Here is a 25,726-nt window from a genome sequence, read left to right on the forward strand (position 1 = left end):
ATCTCTTTATAAAATAAAACAGAGGAATATATTCATTTATCGCAACTCAAAAAAACTTATTGCAAAGTTCAATTGAAACAAAAAATCATTTGAAAAAAATTTCGGATGATTTTTAGCGGATTTTGAAATATAATTTTATAACTTTAGGCGTTCAAAACTTCATTCCAGGATTGTAATAATTCTTCTTCCGCCTGTCAGTTGAGCTGGTGCTACGTGATCCTGGCCCATTTTGAAGTGGACGATATTGCGATTGTCCTTCAAAAAGCGATTCGCCAAAATGATAAAAGTTCTGATAAGGTGGAATATAACCGATCTCAGGTGGCTCTGCTGACTCCAGAACATCGATCAGACAGTCCATTACGCACTAGGAACAAATTCAACATAGTAGTCTTTAATTTATCTCTTGATGCTTTGCGCATTTTAAGCATCGAGAAAAGATCATGTTCGAATTCCAGAAATGATAATTTTTGAGTATCGAGAAATGATAATTTTTGGGTATCGAGAATCATCTTGAGCATCCGAAAAATGGCATCAGAAAATAACGATGGATTATATTCTTTTTAATTCGGTATTCAAATAATTCTTCTTATTTCACACAGAAGCGAATCAGAGCTTCGCGCCACTTCCAGTACATCAAAAATAGTATTGTAAGCTGCCCGGTTAAAAAAAAACTAAGCGAAGGACTTTCAATCGAAAAATTGTTCGGAAAAAAATTCAAAAACTAGGTCTACCAAAACTTGCACAATTTTGAGGAGAAACCGTTCGAAAGTGACATTTTTCAGCAGCCAATTCGCCAGAGAAACAATTTTTGACTCGGTTATTAAGCCGATAACACTTGGGTCGACGACCGTTATGTCAAAAACATATCTTTGCCATACTAAAGTTTGAGTTTAAAAAAATTCAAAACTTTTCTCGAAGCTTTCAAGTTTCAAATGCCATCATAGGATAAAAGACTTACCGAATCTTTTCCAGCTAAAAAATCATCAAGAGAAACCGAAGTCCTTTGAGCCACAAGCAATGCAAACGATTGGCCTTTTTTCTTAAAATAACCCATGTAGAGAAAACTGAGAACTCAGAACAATGCCAACAGATAGTTGAAAAAGAGTCAATTAACGCAAGTAAACAAAAAAAACAAAATTGCACCTGTCGAACTTCCAAGAACAATAATGATAGCTTTAAAACTCTTTAAGTTTCTACCACAACTTATGATTGACACATTCCTGATAAAATTAACCCAATTCGAAAAAACTGGATCAATAGGCAAGTTTTTGTTGTAATGGAAAATCTGATAATTAAATTCAATTTTCGAAATTAGAAGTCGACTATAGTTTTCGTAACCTTTAAAATTTCGATGTTCGATAGTGGAGTTTGCCTTTCTTTTAACAAAAGAAATGAATTGAACTTGAAAAAATCAAAACTCAAACAGCGAAAAAAAAATTTGAGCCTGAACAAATTCAAGACTTTTCCTGAAAAAATCATCACGACCTTTATTAGAGTCTGAACTAGATTAATCGACTCGAAATTACAGTCCATTATTGAAACTAGTGGTCGTTTACGTTTTTCGTGACCTTTAAACTTTTGCTAATCGATAATGGATTTTGACTACAATTGAACAAAGGAAATGAGCGTTACTTGAAAAAAAATCTAAAATGAAACCATTCCGTTCTTTAAAATATAAAAAAGAAAATTCAAAAAACCAATATAGCCTTACAACCAACATGATAATAAATTTCATCACAGACACGGAAGCTAGACGTAGCTTCAAAAACAAACTGAGAAAAAAAGCAAGAAAATAAAAAAACAAAGAGTTATGAAAAAGAAATGCCCTCTACGGGAATCGAACCACATGCATTGACACAGAGGCGAAGCTGCGCTTCGCAAACACTTGCGAGAACACGAATAAAAAAGAAGCTCTATCAATTGAAATAATAAAAAGCAGAAATAAACGTCAAAGCATAGCCAATCAAAAATTGGAAAAGAGTAATGAACGCAAGAACTTCAAATTCGAAATTCAAAGAAAAAAATAGACGCCCTTTAAGCTCTTTCTAATTCGACTTTCGAAACTAAAAATCTTACACGTTTTTTCATGCCACTTCGACGTTCGTATTTGGAGAGTGCTATTTACGTCACTTTCAGCAGATGAATTTCAATTCAATTCAAAAAGAGCTTGTAAACCTAAGTGCATTCATAAATGCATCAATATGTATGAATGCACATCTGTAGTTATTACAGACTTTTCATGAAAAACAAATCAGCAAGACCTATATAAGAGTCTTCACTTCGTACATTACTCGTAATTAGCAAAAACTCGGCTACGTGTCGGATTCGAATCTGCGACCGAGCAAATTTGAGGCTCACGCACACGGTAACCACTCCGCCACGGATGCTTAAAATCCAAAAATTTAGCCACCAATAACGCAGCTACATATGCTAATAAATTGCCAATTCGATGCAGCAAAAGTGGCATGCATATACAAAAAGACACAATTTTGCATTTAATAAATTGAAAAGCTTAAAGCCAAATTATGTTTAAATTATGCATTTCAAAAATATGCGAGATACGTTGAGTTGGAACATTTCTGAAATCGAGCTTTTTTCATTGTACTGCTGTTTGAAACAAATAGCTTTTTTCGTTTCATTTGATGAATTAAAAATGCATCAGCTTTGTTCACTTTTTACTAAACAAATATCAAAGCACATATTATACTGCTACCGCAGCCTACCGATTCAACAGTGTCACCAAAAGTAGCACTTTTATTAGCGACTTCGGTTGGCACAAAAAGAAAGTTCGAACTAATACACTTTGCTTCGCAAGTGTAAATATCCTAGTCGACCAAAATGAGCATTCATTTAGTAACACAAAGCTCGCAAGATAAATTGTGAAAGTAGACCAGGAGTTCAAAATGCATACACGCTCAAAACATATCTGTTGACAAGAAAGGTTTGTTGGCGAAATGATTTAGTGCTTTCGTTAATCTAGCTTGTTCCGATTTTATAGCGGTTGTTTTCAAGCATAATAACTAACTTGAAATTGGTCTAGAAATTTTTGAAAAAATCGAAACAAGAGTAGCTCGAGACCACTCACTTGAAATTCTTTGTTGACATAAGCTCCCTCTGTCATTGACACTACAATATGTCGAACTGCTTTACGTGCCTCCAGAATAATATCTGACAACTTACGATCACATGTCAATTGAACAGTTTTAGAGATGCGAAACAGGCAGAAATCATCAGTTGCTGACTCAATCGACTCTATGGTATTCGAGAGGAGAAGAAGCATGATCGGGTTGACAGCCGTGGCTGATTTGACCATAGGTTGCCCCACCCCTCTCGTGATTTCATCACAACATAGACACGAAGGGAGTTTGGGAGCGGATTGGAGGATGGCACTTGCTCTATGAATTTTCAGATTGTTGCTCCAGCTAGAACGAAATTCAACAATACACATTTTGATTTCATGCTAAATGTTAGAAATTTTCATGTATATATCATAAAATAAACTCACTCGGCACAATATTTTCCTCGATTTGTGTCATATAGAACAGTTGAATGAGCGAAAGCCGCAAAAATTGAAGCCTGAAATTCAGAAACTACTTCAGCGTCACTGAAAACTGAGAAAATTCGAAGAATGATAAAAAAGACCTACTCTGACACAAGAAGTTAATTGTGCATTTGAGTTATAATACACGTAGCTCTTCGGGTTTTTGATGACTCTTTGTGACACTAAGTGTCGAATTATCTGCAATCTACTCTTATCGATCACTTGCAACACTGGTGCCGACAAATGATGACTATAACAGAACTCGTCTGCTTTTGCATGCTTCCCACTCGATATGTAAGAACTCCATGTCTACAAAAATAAGATACGTTTTTCAGCGAAATGAGAAATCGACTTAGAAAACAGGAATCACTCACTGACTAGAAAAGCGAAGAGAAGCACAAAGTGATCTGATTGGCTGTTGAATGACAGTTTCTTCCGCTTTCTCTCTGCCTCGTCTATGAGACGCTTGCTTGGCGGCAAATAAACTAAACATATGTTAACTGATTTTTTTTTCATAAATAGCTGTTGCAACGATATCAACTTGTTGAATTGAATTATGGAAATTCTGAATTAAGATATGAATTTGGTATCAAAAATTGAAGAAAAAAAAGCAAGAAAATTCCTGGACACTATTTTCTTTAGAACTGATCGAGTGAACTAATATTGCATTGACTTCAATTTGAGATGCACTCACAAGGTGATCTATAAGCTAGCGTGGCAGCTATGATGCAAACTGGGTCTAGGCATCTGAAAACAAGACTGTAGAGAACCATCCTTGCCAAGTCTGGATCCAGAGGCATTTTGACTAGAAAATTGCCCAATGATGTCATCTTTTCATTACTATCTAAAGCTCCGATCTCCTGAAACACAAACAAAATCCTCGTCCAATATATACCAAAGTCTTTTCATTGAGTAATTAATGGTTGAACTCACTCCGCATTTATCCACAAGAAAAACAACTTTAATTTTCTTGAATTTCAGACAAAAATACAAATTAACCAAGGCTTCTAACTTTCAAATTCAGCTATCGCTACAAAAATATGCTCACTTTGAGATGTTTGAGAGCCGATGTGATTGAAGTCTGGGGAGGGGCGTCTGGCACAGAGGTTAGAATGTCGCTGATGGAATGTTTGTTATCTGGAAATACTATCTTCGTCTGCAGGCAGAGGTCATTCAGAGGGTATCTGAGGATCTCTGGAGAAGTAAAGTCCTTCATGCTTTCGAACCTAAACCAAAATAATACAAGGAAACTTCCATTAACTCACTAACCGAATTCGATGAGTCTTGCGGAAAGTTTTAAAATGAAACGTTAACCATTTTAAAATGATTTGGTTTCGCCATTTTGTTCTTGTTTTACTTAAAAGTTAGCCTCAATTATCCAAAAAAGGACCGACATGCAAGTTAGATGTTCCCGTTGATACCCATGTGACCTCATTTACGACCTAAATTCATTTTCACTCGTTTTCTGGGCTGATAATTATTACAACAGACTCGAGCATGCATTCTTATATACCTCGACCCCTGGCTTAAGATACAAAAATTCAAGTCACAAGTCTTACTGTCCCTATTGGGGCTGTACCTGGTCTTTGAGAATAGGTGGAATGCATATCCTGGCCTCGTTCTGCCCGCTCTTCCTGCCCTTTGCTTGACATTAGCCTGACTGGCCCAGCACACTTGCAGACTGTACGACAGACTACTCTGAGTATCCATCTCTCGCTAGAACAACGAAACAAGAACATGAACAAATTTGAGTTTTTCCCTTAAAAAAACAGAAAAATATTAGAAAGTTGGAACAAGGAAACCGAAAAAAATGATATAGACACTTATACTCTTTCGAATTTTAAAGATAAAAATATATCTCTTTGAATTTCGAGGACAATTTATGATTGACAATTTTTCGATAAAACTAGCCCAATTTACGAAAACTGAGCCAAAGTGTAAATTTTTTTATTCCACTGGGAAATCTTTAATTTTATATCCATTTACGAAACTAGAAGTCCGTAACGTTTTGTCGCGTCATTTCCATGTTAGTAAGTGGCGAGGGCAATTTACATTACTTTGAGCAGAACACAAAAAGTGCATATATACCTATGTGCATTCATAAATGCATTAATATAGATGATTGCACTCCTGTAGTTATCCGGGCAGTTTAAGACTTTTTTTCGAAAAAAAAACAAACATCAGAAATCACCAAGACCTATATAAAGGAAACTTGGTTCTTTTACACTTATAAACATAGGGATTATAGCTCTTGGAATTTCAAGAATCTTTTTTATTGACACGTTTTTTGGGACTGATAGGTTCTATTTACAGAACTGGGTCAATAGCAAGCCCAGTTGAAATCTTCTGCTTTATAAACAAAACTCAAAAAATCAGAAATGAGGAACATTTTAGATGCTCTCCTGAAAAAAAAATCGATACGATCTTTGTAAAGTTGATTGACACTTAATCAGAAAAGAGGGAATATAGAACTCAAGATGTTAATTGTAATTTTTAAAAAAACATTTAGTGGTATCTTAGTTTTCGGCAAATCAAATTAGAAACCTGCAGCTCGTTCATGTTATGGATTTTATAGGATATATGACATTTTTAGCGCGATTCAATAGAGAATACTTAATTTGTATTGATTTTGAGCAAGCGAATTTTTTGCACGATTTTTTTGGCGAGTTAACCACTTACTTGTTTGGTCTTCCCTGGATCCACTACAAAAATGACGTCATCAATAGTTAACGACGTCTCCGCTATGTTCGTGGATAAAATCAGCTTCCTCTCTTTATAATGCTGGAACACGCGTTTTTGATCTTCACTCTTGATATTCGAATGTAAAACGAACACTCTAAAATTGGATTGGTCACCTAGTACGTCGTGTTCCTCGATTAGGATCTTCATTCGTGATATTTCTTCGTACCCAGGTAGGAAAACTAAAATGGCTCCGTTGTCGAACTCGGGCGCCGTGAAATCAGAAACTATATATATAATGACCTGCATAATTAGATCGTGATCTACGTTTTCAGTTTCCATGCTGCAAGATCGAACATATTCATCTACAAGTGTCGATCCTTCTTCTTTTGCTTCCTCGTCTTCAGCAACTTCAATCAATCTAAGCAAAAAAATGAACTCCAATGATGAACAACTTGAAAATTCAAAAAACACAGAAGTATGGCTTGCAAGAAAATCAACTTGAACAAATTACAAGGATAGCCCAAAAAGTTGAAAAAAAGTCAATGAACGCTAGGAAACAGAATTTTTTTTTTTTTGATAAATTTAACTCAATTTGAGAAAACTGGATCAATATGTGATTTCTATTCTGCTGGAAATTCTGAAAATAAAAATCCACTTTCGAAACTAGAAGTCGATCAAGTTTTTTGTGACTTTTACACTTTCGCTGCTCGATAGTTTGTTTTCCTTTAAGCGAAGGAAGTGAGCTGAACTTAAAAAATCATAAGACAAAACGCGAAAAATCAAATTTGAGGATGAAAAATCTTTGAGACTTTTGCCTGAAAAAAAAAATCAAGACCTCTTTTATAAGAGTCTTCACTGCAATCATTGACTCGTAAATAGCAAAAAAAAATTTGAAAAAGTTACTTTACTTGTTTTCTAATTTTCTACTATTTTTTAAGTAAATGGCAACTAAATTAAACTCGAAACTGCAACAATTGATAGAAATGAAAAAGAATAGCAAAAACGCAAAAACAAGCTTTGGAAAATAATCGTAGCCAATATAGAAGGAGGCCAGAAAAAGATAATTATTTTTGAGTTTCTAAAAAAAACATATCAGCTGAAAAATCGAAGCCAATCGAATATTGGAAAAGAGTAATGAACTTAAGTAAATATAAAAAAACACTTACTTGGTTGAAAAAATTTCAACTTTCGATTTTCAAATTAAAAAAATAGATGCCCTTTCAGCTCTTTGAATTTCTATAAAAAGATTAATGATTGGCGGTTTTTTGACAACATTAACCCAACTTGAGAAAACACGATCAACAGGTAAAGTTTTTATTCCGCTGGAAATCTAAAAATTCAATTCCACTTTCGAAACTAGAAATCGTTCACGTTTTTTCGCGCCATTTCCACGTTTGTATTGCGAGAGTGCTATTTACGTCACTTTCAGTATATGAAGTTCAATTGAATCCAAAAAGCACAGATATACATAAGTGCATCATTATGTATGAATGCACATCTGTAGTTTTTTAAATGAGCATTTAAAAAACTTTTTCCTGAAAAAAAAAACGAAAAAAATAATAAGCAAGACTATATAAGAGTCTTCATTGCTTTCATTACTCTTAATAAGTTTCAAGAACTTAAACACTTTTGATAAAGCCTAGACTTTGATATAATTTGAGAACAACTTTTTCATGCCGCAGGAAATTCTTGAAATTAAAAATTATTTTTGAAGCAAAAAAATCATTCACATTTTTGCGCCAAGTCCACTTGCAAAATTGAAGAGAATTAATTGCCTTTTTTCAGCACTTGATTTTGAATTGAACTTCAAAAAATTTAAAAAAATCCAAAACTAAGCATGAACAACTTCTAAAATTTTGTCCTCAAAATATTCAACACTATCTGTAAAAGTGTCTTCACGATATCTGACAATAAAAAAGTATTTGCTGCCTTCGGCATTTGACTCTCCTAACTGCAAACTTTAGGTCTAATATCTTGACAATTGAGCCATATTCTCCCACTCTTCCAAATAGCAGCCACAGTGCAAGTTGGGTTTAAAAAAATGGACTGGCCATAACACTAGGCTCACAAGCTCGCTTGACAAAATGAAAAATGAAGCAGAAATACAAAAAAAATCTATTTTCAAAAAAAGTGAAACAATGTTTTGAATATATAAAAAAAGCTTTCTTCTACTCCAAACTGCAGTTAAAGCATGCGAACTAAAAACATGAGCTTATTGCTTACTTAGAGTACTCGTTCAGTATGTGTTCGACATTGTAGTGCTGATTGTGTACTGCGTAGTCCACGGCAGTCTTTCCCTCCTGGTCCGTCAGGTGGGGGGATGCGCCCATCTTCAGCAGACTGTGTACCAGATCCACTTTCCCATGGGCACAAGCTATCATCAGCACTGTCAGACCACTTTCAGAATGCTGATGGTCCACTGAAAACGATTTCTTGCCTTAAGTTATTGCAAATGATCTCTAAGTTTTTGTTGGCAATTTTGGCTCCCCTTGCACAATTTAGCTTTCACTTTTGAAAACGCATTTTAAAATGAATTGCGGCAATAGTTACGAAATAATTTAGTCTGTTTGAGATCGCATGTAAATACTGTATCATAAGTTCTTTTTTATTAATTTTTTTTCAACAATTTCGGAAGCGAGATGTAAACAGCACCACTTTCTCTCGAAATAACTCTTGTAAATTATCACTATTTTTAAGGTTTGGCAAAAAATCGTACAAACAATTGATCAAGTATGGCGTTCACCTTTGATGGTGGAGTTGTTGATGAGTTTGAGTATGAGTTCGAATGCTTCCATGGTGACAGTGTGGAAGAACAGCAGCAATAGATTGTCGATGTCATCCAAGTTCATCTCCACAGCCTCTTCTGTCTCCTCGTCATATACGAAGAACGAGTCCCTAATCAGCTCCACGTTCTCACTGCTACTTTTACTACCACCAACTAAAACAGACCAATTCATGACCCACGTTTTTCATATGTATGAACTTTCATTTTGCCTAATGAATAAACAACATAAAATACGAAAAATTGCATGGTCGAATACAATTTGTTTTAAAAACGTTTGCTTGGGTTTTGCCTTGCCTGTGATTTGATAATAATCACTCCAAACTATAAAAAAAAATAGCCCACAGAAAGTTCGAAGAGAGTCAATGAACGCACGCAAACACATTTTTTGAAGAACCATCAACTTTCGAACTTCAAAGAAAAACAAATAGATGCCCTTAAAGATTTTTGAAATTCTTGAACAATTGATGTATGAACCCAATTTTTTTCGTTTGCTGCGAAACCTGAAAACTAAATTCCACTTTCGAAACAAGAAGTGGAATACGTTTTTCGTGACATTTACACTTTTGCTTTCGATAGTGGAGTTTGCCTTCCTTTTAACAAAGGAAATGAACTGAACTTAGAAAGAAATCAAAAGTCAAACCGTGAAAAAGTAAAGAGTCTGAACTACGTTCATCGACTCAAAATAACATCTGAAACTTTGCACTGCACGTGAAAAGAAAAACAACTTCAAATTATAAAATTATGGATGGCGTTTTATACTGGTTTACCGCATGAAAGGCTAGGATTGCAAAAACTGTAGTATGGTTTAATTAAAGTCAACCATGCGAATACTGCGACATAAACACTGATCATTCAAGTAGAAAACGGCTTTTAATTTAACTATTTACGCAAGTATCTGGGTCGGGTTGGTTCATTGTAGCGGTGAAACTTGCAAATTAACGGTCTTGCATCATCTCTAAACATTGAGAAAACATTTTGCATTTATAAGTGAAAAAACAGCTAAACCTGTATCGGTAACATGACTTCCTTCGCTGGTGTTGGAGTAGTTTGATATTCGCTTTTCATTGATATTCGACACGGATACAAGCCTTGCTTCAAAGCTCAGCCCATTTGTTCCGTCCTCGGGAATTGTTTCACTCAGCTGTAACTCTTCGAGGTCATTCAGTACATCTTCTGAATCGAGTAGCTGACGCTGCTTTTCTTTCTTTTTCTTGACCTCTTTGAGTCTTTAACAAAATTCAGAATCAGTAGCGCGCACAAAACTTTATTTTGGTGTGGTGGATAAAAACATTTAGCTTATAATTTTTTGAAAACAGCCATTTCAATTTTTCGAGTTCCACCGAAAATATAGAAAAAACCATAATTTTGAGGAAAAGTACGTTTTAAACACATTCGGTCTATTTGACCAAAAAATTTTATGACAATTTGTATTAAATCATACAAATAAACTTTCCAAAATATAGAGGTGAAGCCGATTTTCGCACCATTGGCAATACAGCACAAATATAGCGAGCCAGACTATTCCACAGAAAAAGAGCAGAAAGTCGAATAATTTGGTCAAAATGAAAGAGAATCCAACAAACTAGATATTCCAAAAATTTAATGTCTTTATCTTGACTTGTCTTCATAAAACAAATTAAAAGAAACACATGCGAAGTAAGACAATTGAATGTCAAATTAGCATCGAAACAAAACCAGAAAACGGTAACAAATCCGATAATTCTGAAACGCCTAAAAAAGCCCTTTTATGCGTTTCAATAAAAAAAACTTTATTTTATAGGAAAACAAAAAAATATTGAAATTACTCCCGCAATAGAAACAAGGGAAACAGTTTTTTTATGCAAAACTTGTAGAGGATACCGACCAAAAAGATCATCTTAAAAAAGCAAAAAATATTCAAAAAAATATTTCAAAGAACTAAAAGTCAGACTGCAGATAAAGCTGCTGCTGAAAAATGACGTTTATCTTCAGAAAAAAAGGACTGATGGGTAGCTGGTTCTAAGGAAAAAAATATTCAAAAAAAAATGTTTCAAAGAACTAAAAGTCCGACTGCAGCTAAAACTGCTGCTGAATAATGACGTTTATCTTCAAAAGTAGGATTGATGGTTAGGTGGATGGCCGGATTAATAAATGGATTGAACGCTGGATGGATAATTGGATAGATGCAGAAATTGCTGTCTAAATGGAAGGCTAGTGATGGCTGGATCGAATGACGACTGGTCGCATGTATGGAATGTTTGATGGATGACTGGTTGGATGAATGGCTGAATTGACGAGTGGATGGACTTTTTGCTGGATGACTGTTTGGTTGAATGGCTAGATAGGTTAATGGCTGACAAGACAGCTAGATGGATGGAAAGCTGGCCGAATATATAAATGGCCAGACAGATGAATGGATGGTTGAATGGCTGGTTGGGTGAGTGGGTGCAAGGATAGATAAATGGACGGCTGCCGGATGGCTGGCCGGATGGAGGACTTTTTTGCTTGATGCATGAATGGCTTGACGTATAGATGGACGCTCGGCTGGGTGGATGCATAGTTTGATGAATGGTAGCCAGATGACTTGATTGACGGCTGTTTGAATTGCTGGTTGAATGGACGAATGATTATATGGATGGAAGACTTGATAGGTCGATGGCTAGATGGATGGATTGCTTGACGAATGAATGGCTTGCTGGATGGCTGGAGTGTTACATGGATGGGCGGCTTGATCGATGCATGCTTCGATGGATGGGCCGATAGTTGAATGATTGGCTTGATGGCTGACTGTATGGATGAATGGCTGGCTGCTGGATGACTATTAATGAACTCATATTGGCTATTGGATGGATGCCTATTGAATGACTCGTTTGATGGATAGTTGGTTGGCTTGATTGATAGATGGATGGCTGAATGAATGGGCCGATTAAATTATTGACTTAAGGCTAGTTAGATGGATGAATCGCTTGACGAGTGAAAGGCTTGATGAATGGATGGTTGTTTAGATGGATTTCTACGTAGTTGAGTGGATTGATGCATCAATGGCTGAATGGCTGGCTAATTGGGTTTACTTGATGAATTAATGGCTGCATGTATGGATGGACTGCTAGATGAAAAGATAGCTAAATGAATGGATCGGCGGATGAACGAATGGACGGCTGGTTTGATCTGAGAAGACATAAAAATGAGCCACCACCATATTTGCAACACCTGGGAGTAACTTATGATCACCCGCCATAGAGTCGACAGTTTGAAAATGAGAATTATTTTTAATTCAAAATTTCCAACAATTCTAAAATATCAAAAAAATCACGTCTCGGAAACAAAAACAGTTTGAGCAATCATACCAGGGGCGGATCTAGGATTTTCTTGAGGGGGGGGCAGATTTACAAAAAATGTTCAAAAATTTGTCGACCTTTTTTTGGTCGACCAAATTGATTTTCTGAGCTTTCCCGAAGCAGTAAAAAGACCGTTTTGGCCTAATTTTCCAAAAGCGTTTTTAGGCACTTTTTGGGAAACTTTGACCAAAAAATCGCGTTTTTTTGGCGCGCGCTCTTCACTCAAATTTAGTATATATTGGAGCCTTTGGATAATTTTTAGGGTCCGTCACCAAAAATTGATATCGCAAAAAAAATAGTACAAAGGGGGAACCCTTTGGGTCGGCAGATGGTCAAATCCCTGAGAGAGGGGGGGGGCGTCCGCCCTCCTCTAAATCCGCCTGAATCACAGGTTAGTACTGTAACTGCTGGGAGTACCTTGCTATCATCCCACTAAAGCGTCGGCAATTTCAATTTTTCAGGTATTCTTTGCAATTAGATTTGAAAACTTTTGAAACATGATAAAGACATACCACGGAAAGGCCAGATATAACCTCGTCCGAGCAACCTGATATTATTGCGCAACTGTAGGGTTAAGAATTTTGAGAAGTTTTCAAATTTTAAATCTAAATTATTTTGAAAACTTTTGGGAAACTCACAAAAATTGCAATGTCTCACATAGAGTTGAAGCTGATTTTCGCGCCACTTGCGCTACAAATATGAACGACTATGAAACGCAAACAAAAAAAATCAAAGAGTTGTTTTTGTCAACAAAAATTGCTACAAAAGCCCAAAATATAGGGAACAAAATTGCCTGCACCATAAGAAACTCTACAAAAAGCTTTGAGAATGCTATAAAGAAGCCAAATTTTCAAAAATAGTCCTTTCTGTGGAATAAAGCAGACAAAAATAGGCAGACAGACAACCTATATTAGCCAAAATTTTCTTTTTGCAAGAAAAACAAGTTCCAGCTGAAATTGAACTCCCGAAATTTGTCGTCTCAAGCATGGGGGTCATCTGGCCGGATTCGAACAGCAAAACTTTGCCGTCTCAAGCAGTTGTTTTACCTCTACGCCAGATTTGATTTGAATTTATAGTTCGCGGTAACAAAGCGGAAAAAACCTGAGCAGTAACCCTTCATGCAGAAAGAAATCCAGAAAAATTCTTAACCTATAAAAGATGCCACGTCCTTTTTCCCTTTATCTTTTTTTTCGGGCGTAACGACGCAATAAGAGGCCACTAATATGATAATAATTAGGCCGCAATTTATTCAGCCGATAGAAAAGACGAAAAATAATGGAAAAAAGAAATTTTAACAAATCGAACTGGTAAAACTACAACCAATGTGGAAAGCAACTTTCAATTTAGCTGGATTTTCAAAACGCTGAAAACAACTGCAGTTAAACTTTGACCAAAAAATCGCGTTTTTTTGGCGCGCGCTCTTCACTCAAATTTAGTATATATTGGAGCCTTTGGATAATTTTTAGGGTCCGTCACCAAAAATTGATATCGCAAAAAAATAGTACAAAGGGGGAACCCTTTGGGTCGGCAGATGGTCAAATCCCTGAGAGAGAGGGGGGGCGTCCGCCCTCCTCTAAATCCGCCTGAATCACAGGTTAGTACTGTAACTGCTGGGAGTACCTTGCTATCATCCCACTAAAGCGTCGGCAATTTCAATTTTTCAGGTATTCTTTGCAATTAGATTTGAAAACTTTTGAAACACGATAAAGACATACCTCGGAAAGGCCAGATATAACCTCGTCCGAGCAACCTGATATTATTGCGCAACTGTAGGGTTAAGAATTTTGAGAAGTTTTCAAATTTTAAATCTAAATCATTTTGAAAACTTTTGGGAAACTCACAAAAATTGCAATGTCTCACATAGAGTTGAAGCTGATTTTCGCGCCACTTGCGCTACAAATATGAACGACTATGAAACGCAAACAAAAAAAATCAAAGAGTTGTTTTTGTCAACAAAAATTGCTACAAAAGCCCAAAATATAGGGAACAAAATTGCCTGCACCATAAGAAACTCTACAAAAAGCTTTGAGAATGCTATAAAGAAGCCAAATTTTCAAAAAATAGTCCTTTCTGTGGAATAAAGCAGACAAAAATAGGCAGACAGACAACCTATATTAGCCAAAATTTTCTTTTTGCAAGAAAAACAAGTTCCAGCTGAAATTGAACTCCCGAAATTTGTCGTCTCAAGCATGGGGGTCATCCGGCCGGATTCGAACAGCAAAACTTTGCCGTCTCAAGCAGTTGTTTTACCTCTACGCCAGATTTGATTTGAATTTATAGTTCGCGGTAACAAAGCGGAAAAAACCTGAGCAGTAACCCTTCATGCAGAAAGAAATCCAGAAAAATTCTTAACCTATAAAAGATGCCACGTCCTTTTTCCCTTTATCTTTTTTTTCGGGCGTAACGACGCAATAAGAGGCCACTAATATGATAATAATTAGGCCGCAATTTATTCAGCCGATAGAAAAGACGAAAAATAATGGAAAAAAGAAATTTTAACAAATCGAGCTGGTAAAACTACAACCAATGTGGAAAGCAACTTTCAATTTAGCTGGATTTTCAAAACGCTGAGAACAACTGCAGTTAAAATTATTTACAACGAAAAAAAGCAATTCTTAGATGTGGCAAATAAGCCGACAACACATAAGAAGAAAAATAATCGGCCGAATTTTTTTTGAACCGGAACAATTACCGTTTGAAAAAAACTGGTCCTGGTCAGATTCAAACCCAGGCCTTTGCCGTCCCACCAGGATTCGTTAACATCAGGCTAAGTGTGTAAAAGACACACCAAAATTTGAATTCACTATGAACCAAGGTACCACCAGTTCAATGAGTCCAGTGGACAAAAGTCTAGTACCCGATTGCAATACCCTTGCTATCGGAAGGGTAAACTAGGAAGATTTTGGAATTCAAGTCTTGAGGCCACTTTTGTAACTTCCTGGGAGATTTCTGACGGTACCTTGCCATATTACTCGTAAATTCAAACTGGGTGATATAAACGCTAACGAAAAACGCCCGTTACCAAAAGTATAGATGGATGAACCCTTTATAATACCATACACTGCGCGGCCCTTCCTCCTCCCCTCGCATGCTGGAATCAAACTCATAGCCACCTTTCCATTGGGCTTTTCAGATGGCCTAGCATTATCAAACGGGAAAATCGAAAAAACTTCCTAAAGCATTGAAATATACGATATAGCTTAAACGTGCACAAATCGTTTGTTAACATGCAAAAATAATACGTCTTAAACATGGTGAGAAACGTGTCACAAGCATTTAAATATATTATTGATAAATATATACCAATGGTAGACCCGCAGAATAGATATCTTTCTTAAGTAGATTATTGAACCACTTTATATAATACATATCGAAATACATAATGAGCGTTCTGTAATTAGACCAGAGGCAAGTGGGTAAACTGAGCGCAATTACCATCTCAAGTTGCCAATTTCAACAATTTTTTTAAACAAAATTTTGAGGAATTATTCACAGGTAAAATACCTTGTTAATTTGAACATGACACCAAAATTTTTCATATGGTATTAAAAAACTCCATCAAAAACTCTTAATTGAAAAGTCGAAACAATTAAAATATTCAAGGACTTAGTTGTTGGTGTGATTACATACATATATTGCAATTAAACAAATAAAAAATGGAGCACTTTTATGAGCACTTAATATTGAGACCAAGGTTGGAAAAAAGTTGAATCGTACTATAACAAAAGCGTCTGCTAGTACAGCATATAAGTAAAACCCGTTCTTCTCTCTATTTGATTTGGTCTGAATAGCAAAAAGTTTTGACCTCTCAGTACAGTTTCTCACTCCAGAACTCTTTGAACGTAATTATAGGCGAGGCAAGTTTTTATCAAAGAACCCACCCCTACACCGTAGGTCCTAAAAACTGTACGAAAGAGGTCGAGAAGAAACACATTCACTCGAGAGTCTAAATGACTCACTTGAGCAGAATGTGTTCCAGGAAGAACTGTTGCACTGGGAACATTCTTCCAGGCACCCTGACAACAGGACATTTGTTGAAGTAGTCACTTAGCAGCTTCTCATTCATAGAGGCAGACATCAACACCACTGTGAGTTTCTTGTTTCGCTCACAGAACCTCTTCACTATACAGAGAAGGAAGTCAGTGAAGCGATCTCGCTCATGCACTTCGTCCTAAAAAATGCAAAAATGTGATGTCATTGCATTTGCCGTTGATCCAGACTTCAAACTTTAAAAACAAAACGGTTCATGTGCAAGATAGTATAGCAGATTATTCTGAACACTTTACCATTTGTGAACAGATTTACAAAAATACAACTGAAGCTTGTCTAATAGAATTGCATTAGATTTTTGACTAACAATAACAAGATGGGTTACTCTGTATAGCAGAGATGAGTCCATGATCAGCATCCTCAATAGAGTTCCAGTTGTACAGAAGAGCAACCTGGTCAGTTCCTCGCTCATTCTTAAACACAACAGTCTTACAATTAAAAAATTACATTACAATCTATCAAACATAGCCACAAGATAGCTGGAAAACGGTCATGAACACAAGGAAACAAACAAAATAATGACTTGTTTTTTTTTGAAAAAACTTCAACTTTCGAACTTAAACAAAAAATTTATGACCTTAATGCTCTTCAAGTTTCAGGAGCAATTTACGATGGAAACTTTTATGATAAAATTAACTCAATTTGAGAAAACTGGATCAATAAGTAAAGTTTTTATTCCACTGGGAAATCTGAAAAAAAAATTCCACCTTCGAAACTAAAATCAATCACGTTTTTCGTGACCTTTATCCTTTTGCTGTTCGATAGTGGATTTTGCCTTCCTTTTAACACAGTAAAAGGACTGAACTTGAAAATAACTCAAGTCAACACAGAGGCGAAGTTGCACTTCGCATACACAAGCAAAAATATACCCCATAACGCTACTGGGAAAAACTCAATGAGTAAAACTTTGAGTCTAAAAAATTCTTAAGTGACGCACGCCAACTATGAATCTACATAATTGCTTTGTGACACATGCCAATTATGATGCACTAGCAGTACCAGTCAATTTGAAAAAAAAAGAAACTTACCAACTAACAAGCCTCAATTTATAGAGCGGACGCATTTTAACTAGTATACGAATAAGTTCATTAAAAACATCTGACCCTGCCCAGGTTTGAATCATCTTTTTTGTTGCTGCTCTCCTTCCATACCTCTACGCTACAGATCCTTGATAACTTGAAGCTAAAGTGCTACTTGTAATATCATAGTCTGTGTTAATATCCTTAGCATTGGCTGTTTGTAATAGCTCGATCAAAATGAACACACTTTGCCGCAACAATATTTTCGACTTAGGTTGGAAAAAAATCATAGTAAAACATAAGCTATGCTTGTAGAAGCAACGATGAATCAAGTTTTAGCGTGAACAATTTTTAAGACTTTCTTGAAAAAAAAATCAACATGACCTATAAAAGAGTATTCAAAACGTTCATGACTTTCGACCACGGAATACCTCCTGGTTTGAGAAAAGGAAAGACCGAACCACCTAACTGCAATTACAACTATGACGGCAGCTAGAACATTAACAACTGTATAACATAAAAAAGACTGCTCGTTCAAAATCGGATGAAGAGGGCACTGAAAGTTCCAAATCGATGAAGAGGGCATTGATTTTCGCAATTATGATAAAGTAAAACAAGACTGTTCGTATCAGGGCGAAGCCCTGAATGTTCCGATTGTCCATAAACTGGTCTAGAAGTTTTCGGCTAATGAAATATTGACAAACCATGAATTTTAAGCTGAATATTAAGAATCGTGAATGGAATTACTAACAAGACCAATTAACCAGCCTTAATTGAATTTGGAAAGATTTTGTCTTTCGGGATATTTCGCACATGTATATAATGCTCGTTAAGCTTTCAGCATTAAAGTATAACAATGCTTTAGTCATGTTTGTCAATGAGTGAGCGTTTCACAGCAAACTGCAAGTCAAGATAGTCTAGTGGCGAGCGCTACACTTCTGGGACCACAAAGATCCAGGGATCGATCCAAGGGAAATATTTTTGAGACTTGGTCTGAATTAAAAAAAAACCACCCTGAGCATATATATTCCTTACTTTCTTCGAAAGTCGGAACAATTACGATCGAGATAACTTGAGGTTATCACAGATTTCGAAAACCTCCAGAAAAAATTTCAAAATCACCTATATAATCAACTGACTATGCTGTGGAAAACATAATTAAAGACAACGATATTATGGACGTGCACTATCATGCGGAATTATCATCAATTGTCTAATGTCTTGATAACCTTGTACAGTTCTAATAATTGTTCAATTACTTAACATCAAATTCTTTTTATTTTTTTTGGCAATTTTTGATTCTACCATCCAAACTAATAATGGCATATTTCTCCTCAACTTGACAAAATTTGACACAGAGGCGAAGTTGCACTTCACATACACAAGCAAAAATATGACCGATAACGCTACTGGGAAAAACTGAACGAGTAAAATTTTGAGTCTACAAAATTTCTTAACAGACGCACGCCAATTATGAGTCTACATAATTGCTAAGTGACGCAAGCCAATTATGACGCATTAGCAGTTAATTTTAAAAAAAAATTTACCAACTAACATGCCTCAATTTATGAAGCGGACGCATTTTAGCAAGTATACGAAAAAGTTCATTAAAAACATCCGACCCTGCCCAGTTTCGAACCCTCTTATTTTGTTGCTGGTCTCATTCCTCATCTCTACGCTACAGATTCATGATACCTTGAAGCTAAAGTGCTATTTGTAATATAATAGTCTGTGTTAATATCTTTACCATTAGCTGTACTTAATAGATGGTTATTGATCAAAATGAACACTTTCAAAGTCACCACGTTTTGTCGCAACAATACTTGCGACTTATGTTGAAAAAAAAAGAAATTTCATACTATAACACAAGCTTTGATTGTGTAAAGAGCAGAAGTAACAAAAAACGCGAGCAAATTTCTAACCTGTTTTCGAGTTTGACACAGTATCCGACCGTCTGTCCGATGGGTTCATTTCTCTCGTGGGCTATCCTCTCGGCAGAAGACATGGCTGCCAGTCTCCTCGGCTGAGAGCAGAGAATTAGACATTCATCCGAGTAGAGACTGTGCCACTCCAGTAAGTATTGAGGAACCTACACAGATATTTTAAAAACCTTGGTCCAAAAATAGCTGAAGATTTTTTAAAAACTACCCCAAAGCAAATACGTACTCTGATCTTCGTGAATTATCAAAAAGTCAAGTTGAATGCAAAAATCCTTCAGACGACCTTAGCGCTTCAAATCTCTACACTGATCATTGCAACTTTTCAGTGGCTTCGTCATAGTAGCTAGTACCAGGGGCGGATTTAGGGCGTGTGCGACAACCTCCTCAGGGTTTCAACCCCCTGACCACGCAAAGGATCCCCTCGTTGGTACTATTTTACATCCAATTTTGGCGAACAACCATATAGAATGTTTTAGGAGAGTTCGGAAAATCAATTAGGTCGAGCTGGGAAAAAATCAACAAATTTTTAATAGTTTTTTGAAACTCCGCCCGCACCGTTGAGTAAATCGTAGATCCGCCTCTGACTAGTACCCCACCAATATGGAGCCTCGCAGTTCTTGGATGTTTATTTCCCCCAAAAATCGCAGTTTCCCGAAAACAATTTTGAAGGTAAAGTGGAAGAACAGATGAAAAGCACTCTAACCTGTGTTGTTTTTCCAGCACCAGTTTCGGCCGCTATCAGCGACACTTGATTACATGTGATGCTCTCCAGCACTGCCGATCTATACGAGTGGATGGGAAGTTTCTGTCTGAATCTGCTCACTGAGGAGTCCGGAACGGCAAAGGGAGGTACCCCCTGACACAGACGAACTTCATAACCATATTGCGAAGCTGAATTTCTTTCCTCTGTATAAATAAACAAGTAACTTTTGCACCGAGAACATAACTTTTACTTGCGGACTGTCAAAATCTAAGTACGCGTCAAAAAGATCGTTTGCCTAGTATACCGCTTGCTCTAACATTACAACAGATCTGAAACCTTTCTTGTGTGGTAAATGATCATCTAAACATGGTATAAAACGTAACTGTTCAACAATCGGCATGAGTAACTCACTGTGAAAACTGGGATTAGATTGGAGCTTGAAACTGGTTCGCATGTCCAATTCTTTTACAACGTGCAGTGCCCTCCCGAGTGGCTTGACAGCTCTAGGGTCAGCATTCACATTCACGAAGTACGAGTCCACGTTCACTTGTTTTGTCAACGTCAGCTTCCTGTTTACCCCACTCCTACTAAAAAGAAGTCATCAAGTGAATCGATAAACACCCTTAGGGAAGGTTAAAACAGAGGCGAAACGGAGCTTCCATTTGCAATCAGGGTGACCAAACCTTGCGTCAACCAAACATCGACCTACCTTGTAAAATAAATATAGACCAATAATAAAAAGAAAACAATGAATCAAAATTATGAACTTCTTCCATTTTTTCCACCTAAACAATTCAAGTACAAATTTCAAAAACCATCAAAATATTTACTGTAGAAAACATCACAAAACTTGAAATTTTAAAAATTAATTTTATCAACGAGTCACTATCTGCATATCAATACCACCCAAATATAGCCTTGCAAGGTAGCAGACAGAAAATGAACGGAGAGTCAAGAAGTCAAAAATAAGCCTACATACAGTTGGAAAAGTGTCATAAAACGAAAGAAACCTTAAGACATGACTGTTCTTTTAAATAAAATTTCCACTTTTCATCTTTTGAATTTCAGAAACCTCTTTTGCAGTTTTAGACGAAACTTACCCAATTGGAGAAAACTATCACATACAAAATTTTGCTCTGTTGGGAATCCTAAACTTAATGTCAGCTTTCGAAACCCAGAAGTCAATCACGTTTTCGTGACCTTACAACTTTTTCCGTTCGATAGTTGCGTTTGCCTTCCATTAAAGAACATGTGCTGAGCTCAAAAAAATCAAACGACGAAACGCAATAATTCAAATTTGAGCGTGAACGAATTCTAACACTTTTTTCCTGAAAAAAATGGGCTTTTTGCCACTTTCCCCCTTTAAATTTCAGTTTTGACAGAGGCAAAGCTGCGCTTCGGAAACACATGCAAAAACACGACCAAAAAGCAGCTCTATCAAGTGACATAAGAAAAAGTAGAAATAAGCCTCGAATTAGCAAAAACTGGGCTCCGTGTCGGATTCGAATCTGCGATCTGGCAAATTTGAGTCTTATGCACTAACCACTGAGCCACGAATGCTGAAAATCCCCAAAAACTAGCCACCAATAACGCAGCTACTTATGCTAATAAATTGCCAATTCGATGCAGCAAAAGTAATACAAAAAGACACAACTTTGAATGTACAAAATTGGAAGCATAAAACCAAACTATGTATAAATGCATTTCACAAAAATTACGAGATACATTGAGTTGGAAAATTTCTGAAATCGAGCTCTTTATCATTGTACTGCTCTTTGAAACGAATAACTTTTTTCGGTTCATTTGATGAATTAAAATGCTTCAGCTGTGTTATTTTTTTACTAATCAAATGTCACAGCACATATGATAAAACACTGCTGCCGCAGACTACCAATTCAAAAAGGCCACCTAAAGTACCACTTTTACTTCCGACCTTGTTGGAAAAAAGAAAGTTCGTACTAATACACTTTGCTTCGCAAGTGTAAGAAAACTAGTTTAACATTGTCAGAATGCAATTAACTTGGCATAGTGAACAAACTAACAATTGTGAACCGATTTGTTCTTCATACTTCACATCATAACATCACGCACTTAACACGTAATAATAACAGGTATAACAACAATAAAATTAGAAAATTTGAAAGGTGGGGGTAAAGTGAAAAAGAACCAAAAACGTTCACTACGTTTATTAACACTTAAAAAAACCACCTTGACAAACATACAGAAACAGAAATGCCGGCGTTAAATAAGTATTCAGAAACTATCACCGAGCGGCAACTAAGCCGAAAAAATGGGTAAACTCCCGAAAACAAAAAATTCGTGATACGAAACTTTTCCAATTTCTGAAACTCTAAATTTCTACGCTCCCCTATTATTTTCCGCATTACACAACGCAAAATTAGGTCACTGAGCCGACGAAACAAAAAATTCAATTTTCACAGCTTAAAAAAAGCTTATCGGCCTATTGAAAGCCTGCTCGCTTTATTCCCTCTAAATTACATTTAAAAAGAAAAAGTCAAACAAGTTTTTCTTTTTTCTCTACACTGAGAAAACTACTTGAAAATTTTTGAAGTCGTTCGAATCACAACTGAAAGGTCGTTAAAATGATGTATCATTTGACGCACTACAATGATTGTTTGTCATCCAGGCAGTAAAATTTAAACAAAATTGACGTTCATTGCGAAAAGTTAAGACAACTGATTATAATGGCGTTCTGCTTACCCTGTACTGTTGTGTTTCAAGTTGGCCTTCTGTGCCACCTGATGAAGATACAGTCTGTCTTGGTTCGAGAGACTACTTGGAAAAGTCATCGCTAAAAAAACAAGCTATTTTTAATCGCTGTCCAGCAAAAACGGATGAAAAACAACAATTACTCGTTATCCACAGCAAAAATTGCATGAGGCTCTAATTCAGGGCAACATCAGCGGTTCAGGGCAAAAGGTCGTATATTAGTAACTTCCCTCCATTCTCCAGCTTTCCCAAGGGTGGGAAGGAAATATAGCGCAGGGTGTTTTTTTTCACTCAAATCAAGTTCCGCAGATAAAATTCAGATGGGGTCGAGTTCAGAGAAAATTTCCCAAATTACAGTGGAGGCAATCCGAAATTTATTCTGAATGAATGAAATTGTTTTCTGGTATTCGGAATCAGAATACTAGGTGGGGGCTTTGTTTTAAACCGTTTAAAATAAATGAGTAAAAACAGCTTAAAGCAGAATTTAAAAAATGTTTAAAACAAAATGAGAGTTATAACAAAACTTTTCCCGTTTTGAAATGCGCTAGTGTTTCAAAACGGGATTTCGCGGGATTTTGATTTCGCAATTTTAAACTCCCGTTTTGCCGGGTCCTTGCGAAAGCAACTGGATGTGGAAAAAGCAGGCAAAATAGATTGTTTAAGGATAGCCTTTTTTCATGTTTTACTGATTAGTAATTTTGAAGAAAGTAGCAGAAACAAAGACCTTTTTAAAAAAAACATGTTTTTAACGTATAAAACATTCTTTATTATATAATTGGACACAGAAGCGAAGCTGAGCTTCGCACCACTTGCGATACAAAACACGAAAGCCGCTAAGTCGAAAAAAAATTCGAAAATTTCGAACTAGATCTATCGATAAGCCAAGTTTTGAAACAACAACGAGCCAAGACAATAGAATGTGGAACTAGCATCGAAAGAAAAGTTATCACGCGAAAACAAAGCCGGAACTACCTTAGCAGAAACCCATCGGTCGAAATTTTTTTTTCAAATTGTCAAGTCCCCCACACATTAAAAAAAACACAATACTTTATCACACACACACACACACACACACACACACACAAACTTTACTCACGCGTCAAATGAAACAATATACGGTCGCTATGCCGATATAATATTGGCCGAAACCTATTAAGCTGAAAAAAGAAAAAAACAAAGCAAAAAAAAATTAAGACCACTCAAAAGTTATCAAGTCCCCACACCCTCAAAACACGTATAATACACAGCTCGTGAAACGAAGCAATAAGTCGCGACTAAGCCGATGTAATATAGGCCAAAATCTATTATCAAGCCGAAAAAAAAGGAAACGATCACAAAAAATCAAAAAATTTTAAGACTAATAAGAAGTTATTAAGTCTCCCTCACCCTCAAAACACAGACACGCACACACAAACTTTTTCCGCCAATAGGAAGGCGCAATGTGCAGCCATTAAACCGATATAATACAGACCGAAACTCATCAAGACGAAAAAAAAACCAAAAAAATTGTCACGAAAAACTTGAACTCTAAATTCTATTAAGATTTTCAGCATTTTGTGCGATCCAGAGGTGAACATAAAACTATTTTTCTCTTGAAACCACTCGAAACTAGGCCACTAAGCCGATATAAAATAGGGCCGATCCTATTAAGCCGAAAAAATGACAAAAAAATAACAAAATTTAAACAAATCGAATTCAAAAAATCACAACCAACATTAAAAGCATATTTTGAAAAGGACGGACATTTAACAACAAATTCAATCATGCTCAATATTTGCAACCACGAGAAGTAGGGTTAGCATAGAGGATTTTAGAAGGAGTCTAGAAGTGAGTCCTGTGGACAAAGTTGTTTACGGGAAAACAGTCTAGTACCCGATTGCAATACCCTTGCTATCGCAAGGGTAATAAAAGCCGTTTTAAACACCCACCCTGCTTCCGAGACAAAGATAAAAAAAATCTCACAGGTCTCGTCTGACTTGATGAATTTGTCAACCATTTTCTGCAACTCAATCTGTCTGTCCTCGCCGATGTCAGCTGCAAATGTCATCAGAGTGTTGGACGGATGGTACATGATCACATTAACATCTGACATTAGAGTAAATTCAATACAATAAAGAAACTGCTACAAACGTGTTCTTAAATGTTTTTAAGTGCCCCATCTTTAATTTATTCATACACATAAACAGCCAGTGCATTAAATGACCGATAGATCTGAAGGCAGTGCCAAAAATGTCTCTCTCTCTCTCTCTCTCTCTCTCTCTCTCTCTCCATAAAAAAAAATCATACATCAGACGTCAACCAAGCCCATCAAATTTCAGTTGCGGCAAAACCACAATAAAAACTACAAAACATTATCAAACAACATTTCACCAACTCAAATTGTGAAACCCTACAAGAATGTCGACACTTTTCTTTAATAGCATTTTGGTCGCTCTTATTTTCACAACCGGTCAAATTGACACAGAAGATACGACAGGCGATGAGATGCAATACTGGACAAGTTATCCCGACTGGCCGCAAACCCCTCTGGAACTGAGCCAGATCAACTGGCTCTGGCGAGGAGTTGGAAAATCAGCCGAGTGGATTTGGCCAACGGACTGGTACGAAAACTTACGATTCGACATCGGACCTTTGATCACAAAACCGGACTCTATTTTACATACCGGAGATTTGTCCTGGGAGAAAGTGTTGCAGTTCGCGATCAAAGAGACAGAGTTAGCCAATAAAGCCACAAAGACTAGGTCGAACCCTAAAAGAACCGTGGAGCAGGCATCTTTATTATATCATGCACTTAACTGTGCCAAGGGCATAGACGAAGACGAACACTGTCCCAATCCTTGCAAACTGCAGTAAGTTATATTTCTTAGCAACACTTCAGTTTTCTTTTTTCTTAATTTTTATTAAGCTTCAAATAATTTTCATTATTTGTACGAAATCTACCTTGAGAATATTCTATAAT

At 36.4% G+C, this 25,726-nt stretch overlaps 1 protein-coding gene across 3 annotated transcripts; it reads right to left on the reverse strand.

Moving 5' to 3' along the window:
• Positions 1-5: 5 nt before the first annotated feature.
• On the reverse strand, positions 6-24,848 carry LOC134843680 (uncharacterized). Of its 3 annotated transcripts, none has more exons than XM_063859891.1 (19): positions 24,730-24,848; positions 22,759-22,849; positions 20,449-20,621; positions 20,038-20,240; positions 19,317-19,483; positions 16,683-16,788; positions 16,285-16,496; positions 10,014-10,234; positions 8,967-9,161; positions 8,447-8,642; positions 6,221-6,641; positions 5,121-5,257; positions 4,590-4,767; positions 4,236-4,401; positions 3,920-4,026; positions 3,647-3,850; positions 3,506-3,576; positions 3,086-3,422; positions 6-364 (listed from the first exon to the last, which is right to left on the reverse strand). In XM_063859891.1, exons 1-19 carry the CDS (start codon positions 24,836-24,838, stop codon positions 152-154), a joined length of 3,507 nt encoding a protein of 1,168 aa, XP_063715961.1. In that variant the 5' UTR covers positions 24,839-24,848; the 3' UTR covers positions 6-151. The 3 variants fall into 3 exon arrangements, with proteins under 3 accessions (XP_063715961.1, XP_063715960.1, XP_063715962.1); XM_063859890.1 differs by having other exon boundaries at positions 20,449-20,624; XM_063859892.1 differs by lacking the exons at positions 6-364; positions 3,086-3,422; positions 3,506-3,576 and having other exon boundaries at positions 3,684-3,850; positions 3,916-4,026; positions 20,449-20,624.
• Positions 24,849-25,726: the final 878 nt, after the last annotated feature.

Source organism: Symsagittifera roscoffensis, chromosome 4, assembly GCF_963678635.1.
Source record: "Symsagittifera roscoffensis chromosome 4, txSymRosc1.1, whole genome shotgun sequence".
NCBI classification, from domain to species: Eukaryota; Metazoa; Xenacoelomorpha; order Acoela; family Convolutidae; genus Symsagittifera; species Symsagittifera roscoffensis.

Bases quoted from the DNA above. Each gene is read 5' to 3' on its own strand.
- LOC134843680 (XM_063859890.1), bottom strand. From the start codon at position 24,838: ATGTACCATCCGTCCAACACTCTGATGACATTTGCAGCTGACATCGGC. The intron at 19,484-20,037 runs GTTAGAGTGCTT...ATATCTGTGTAG, and splicing joins GTGCTGGAAAAACAACACAG to GTTCCTCAATACTTACTGGA. The intron at 3,577-3,646 runs GTAGGTCTTTTT...TCTGAATTTCAG, and splicing joins AATTAACTTCTTGTGTCAGA to GCTTCAATTTTTGCGGCTTT.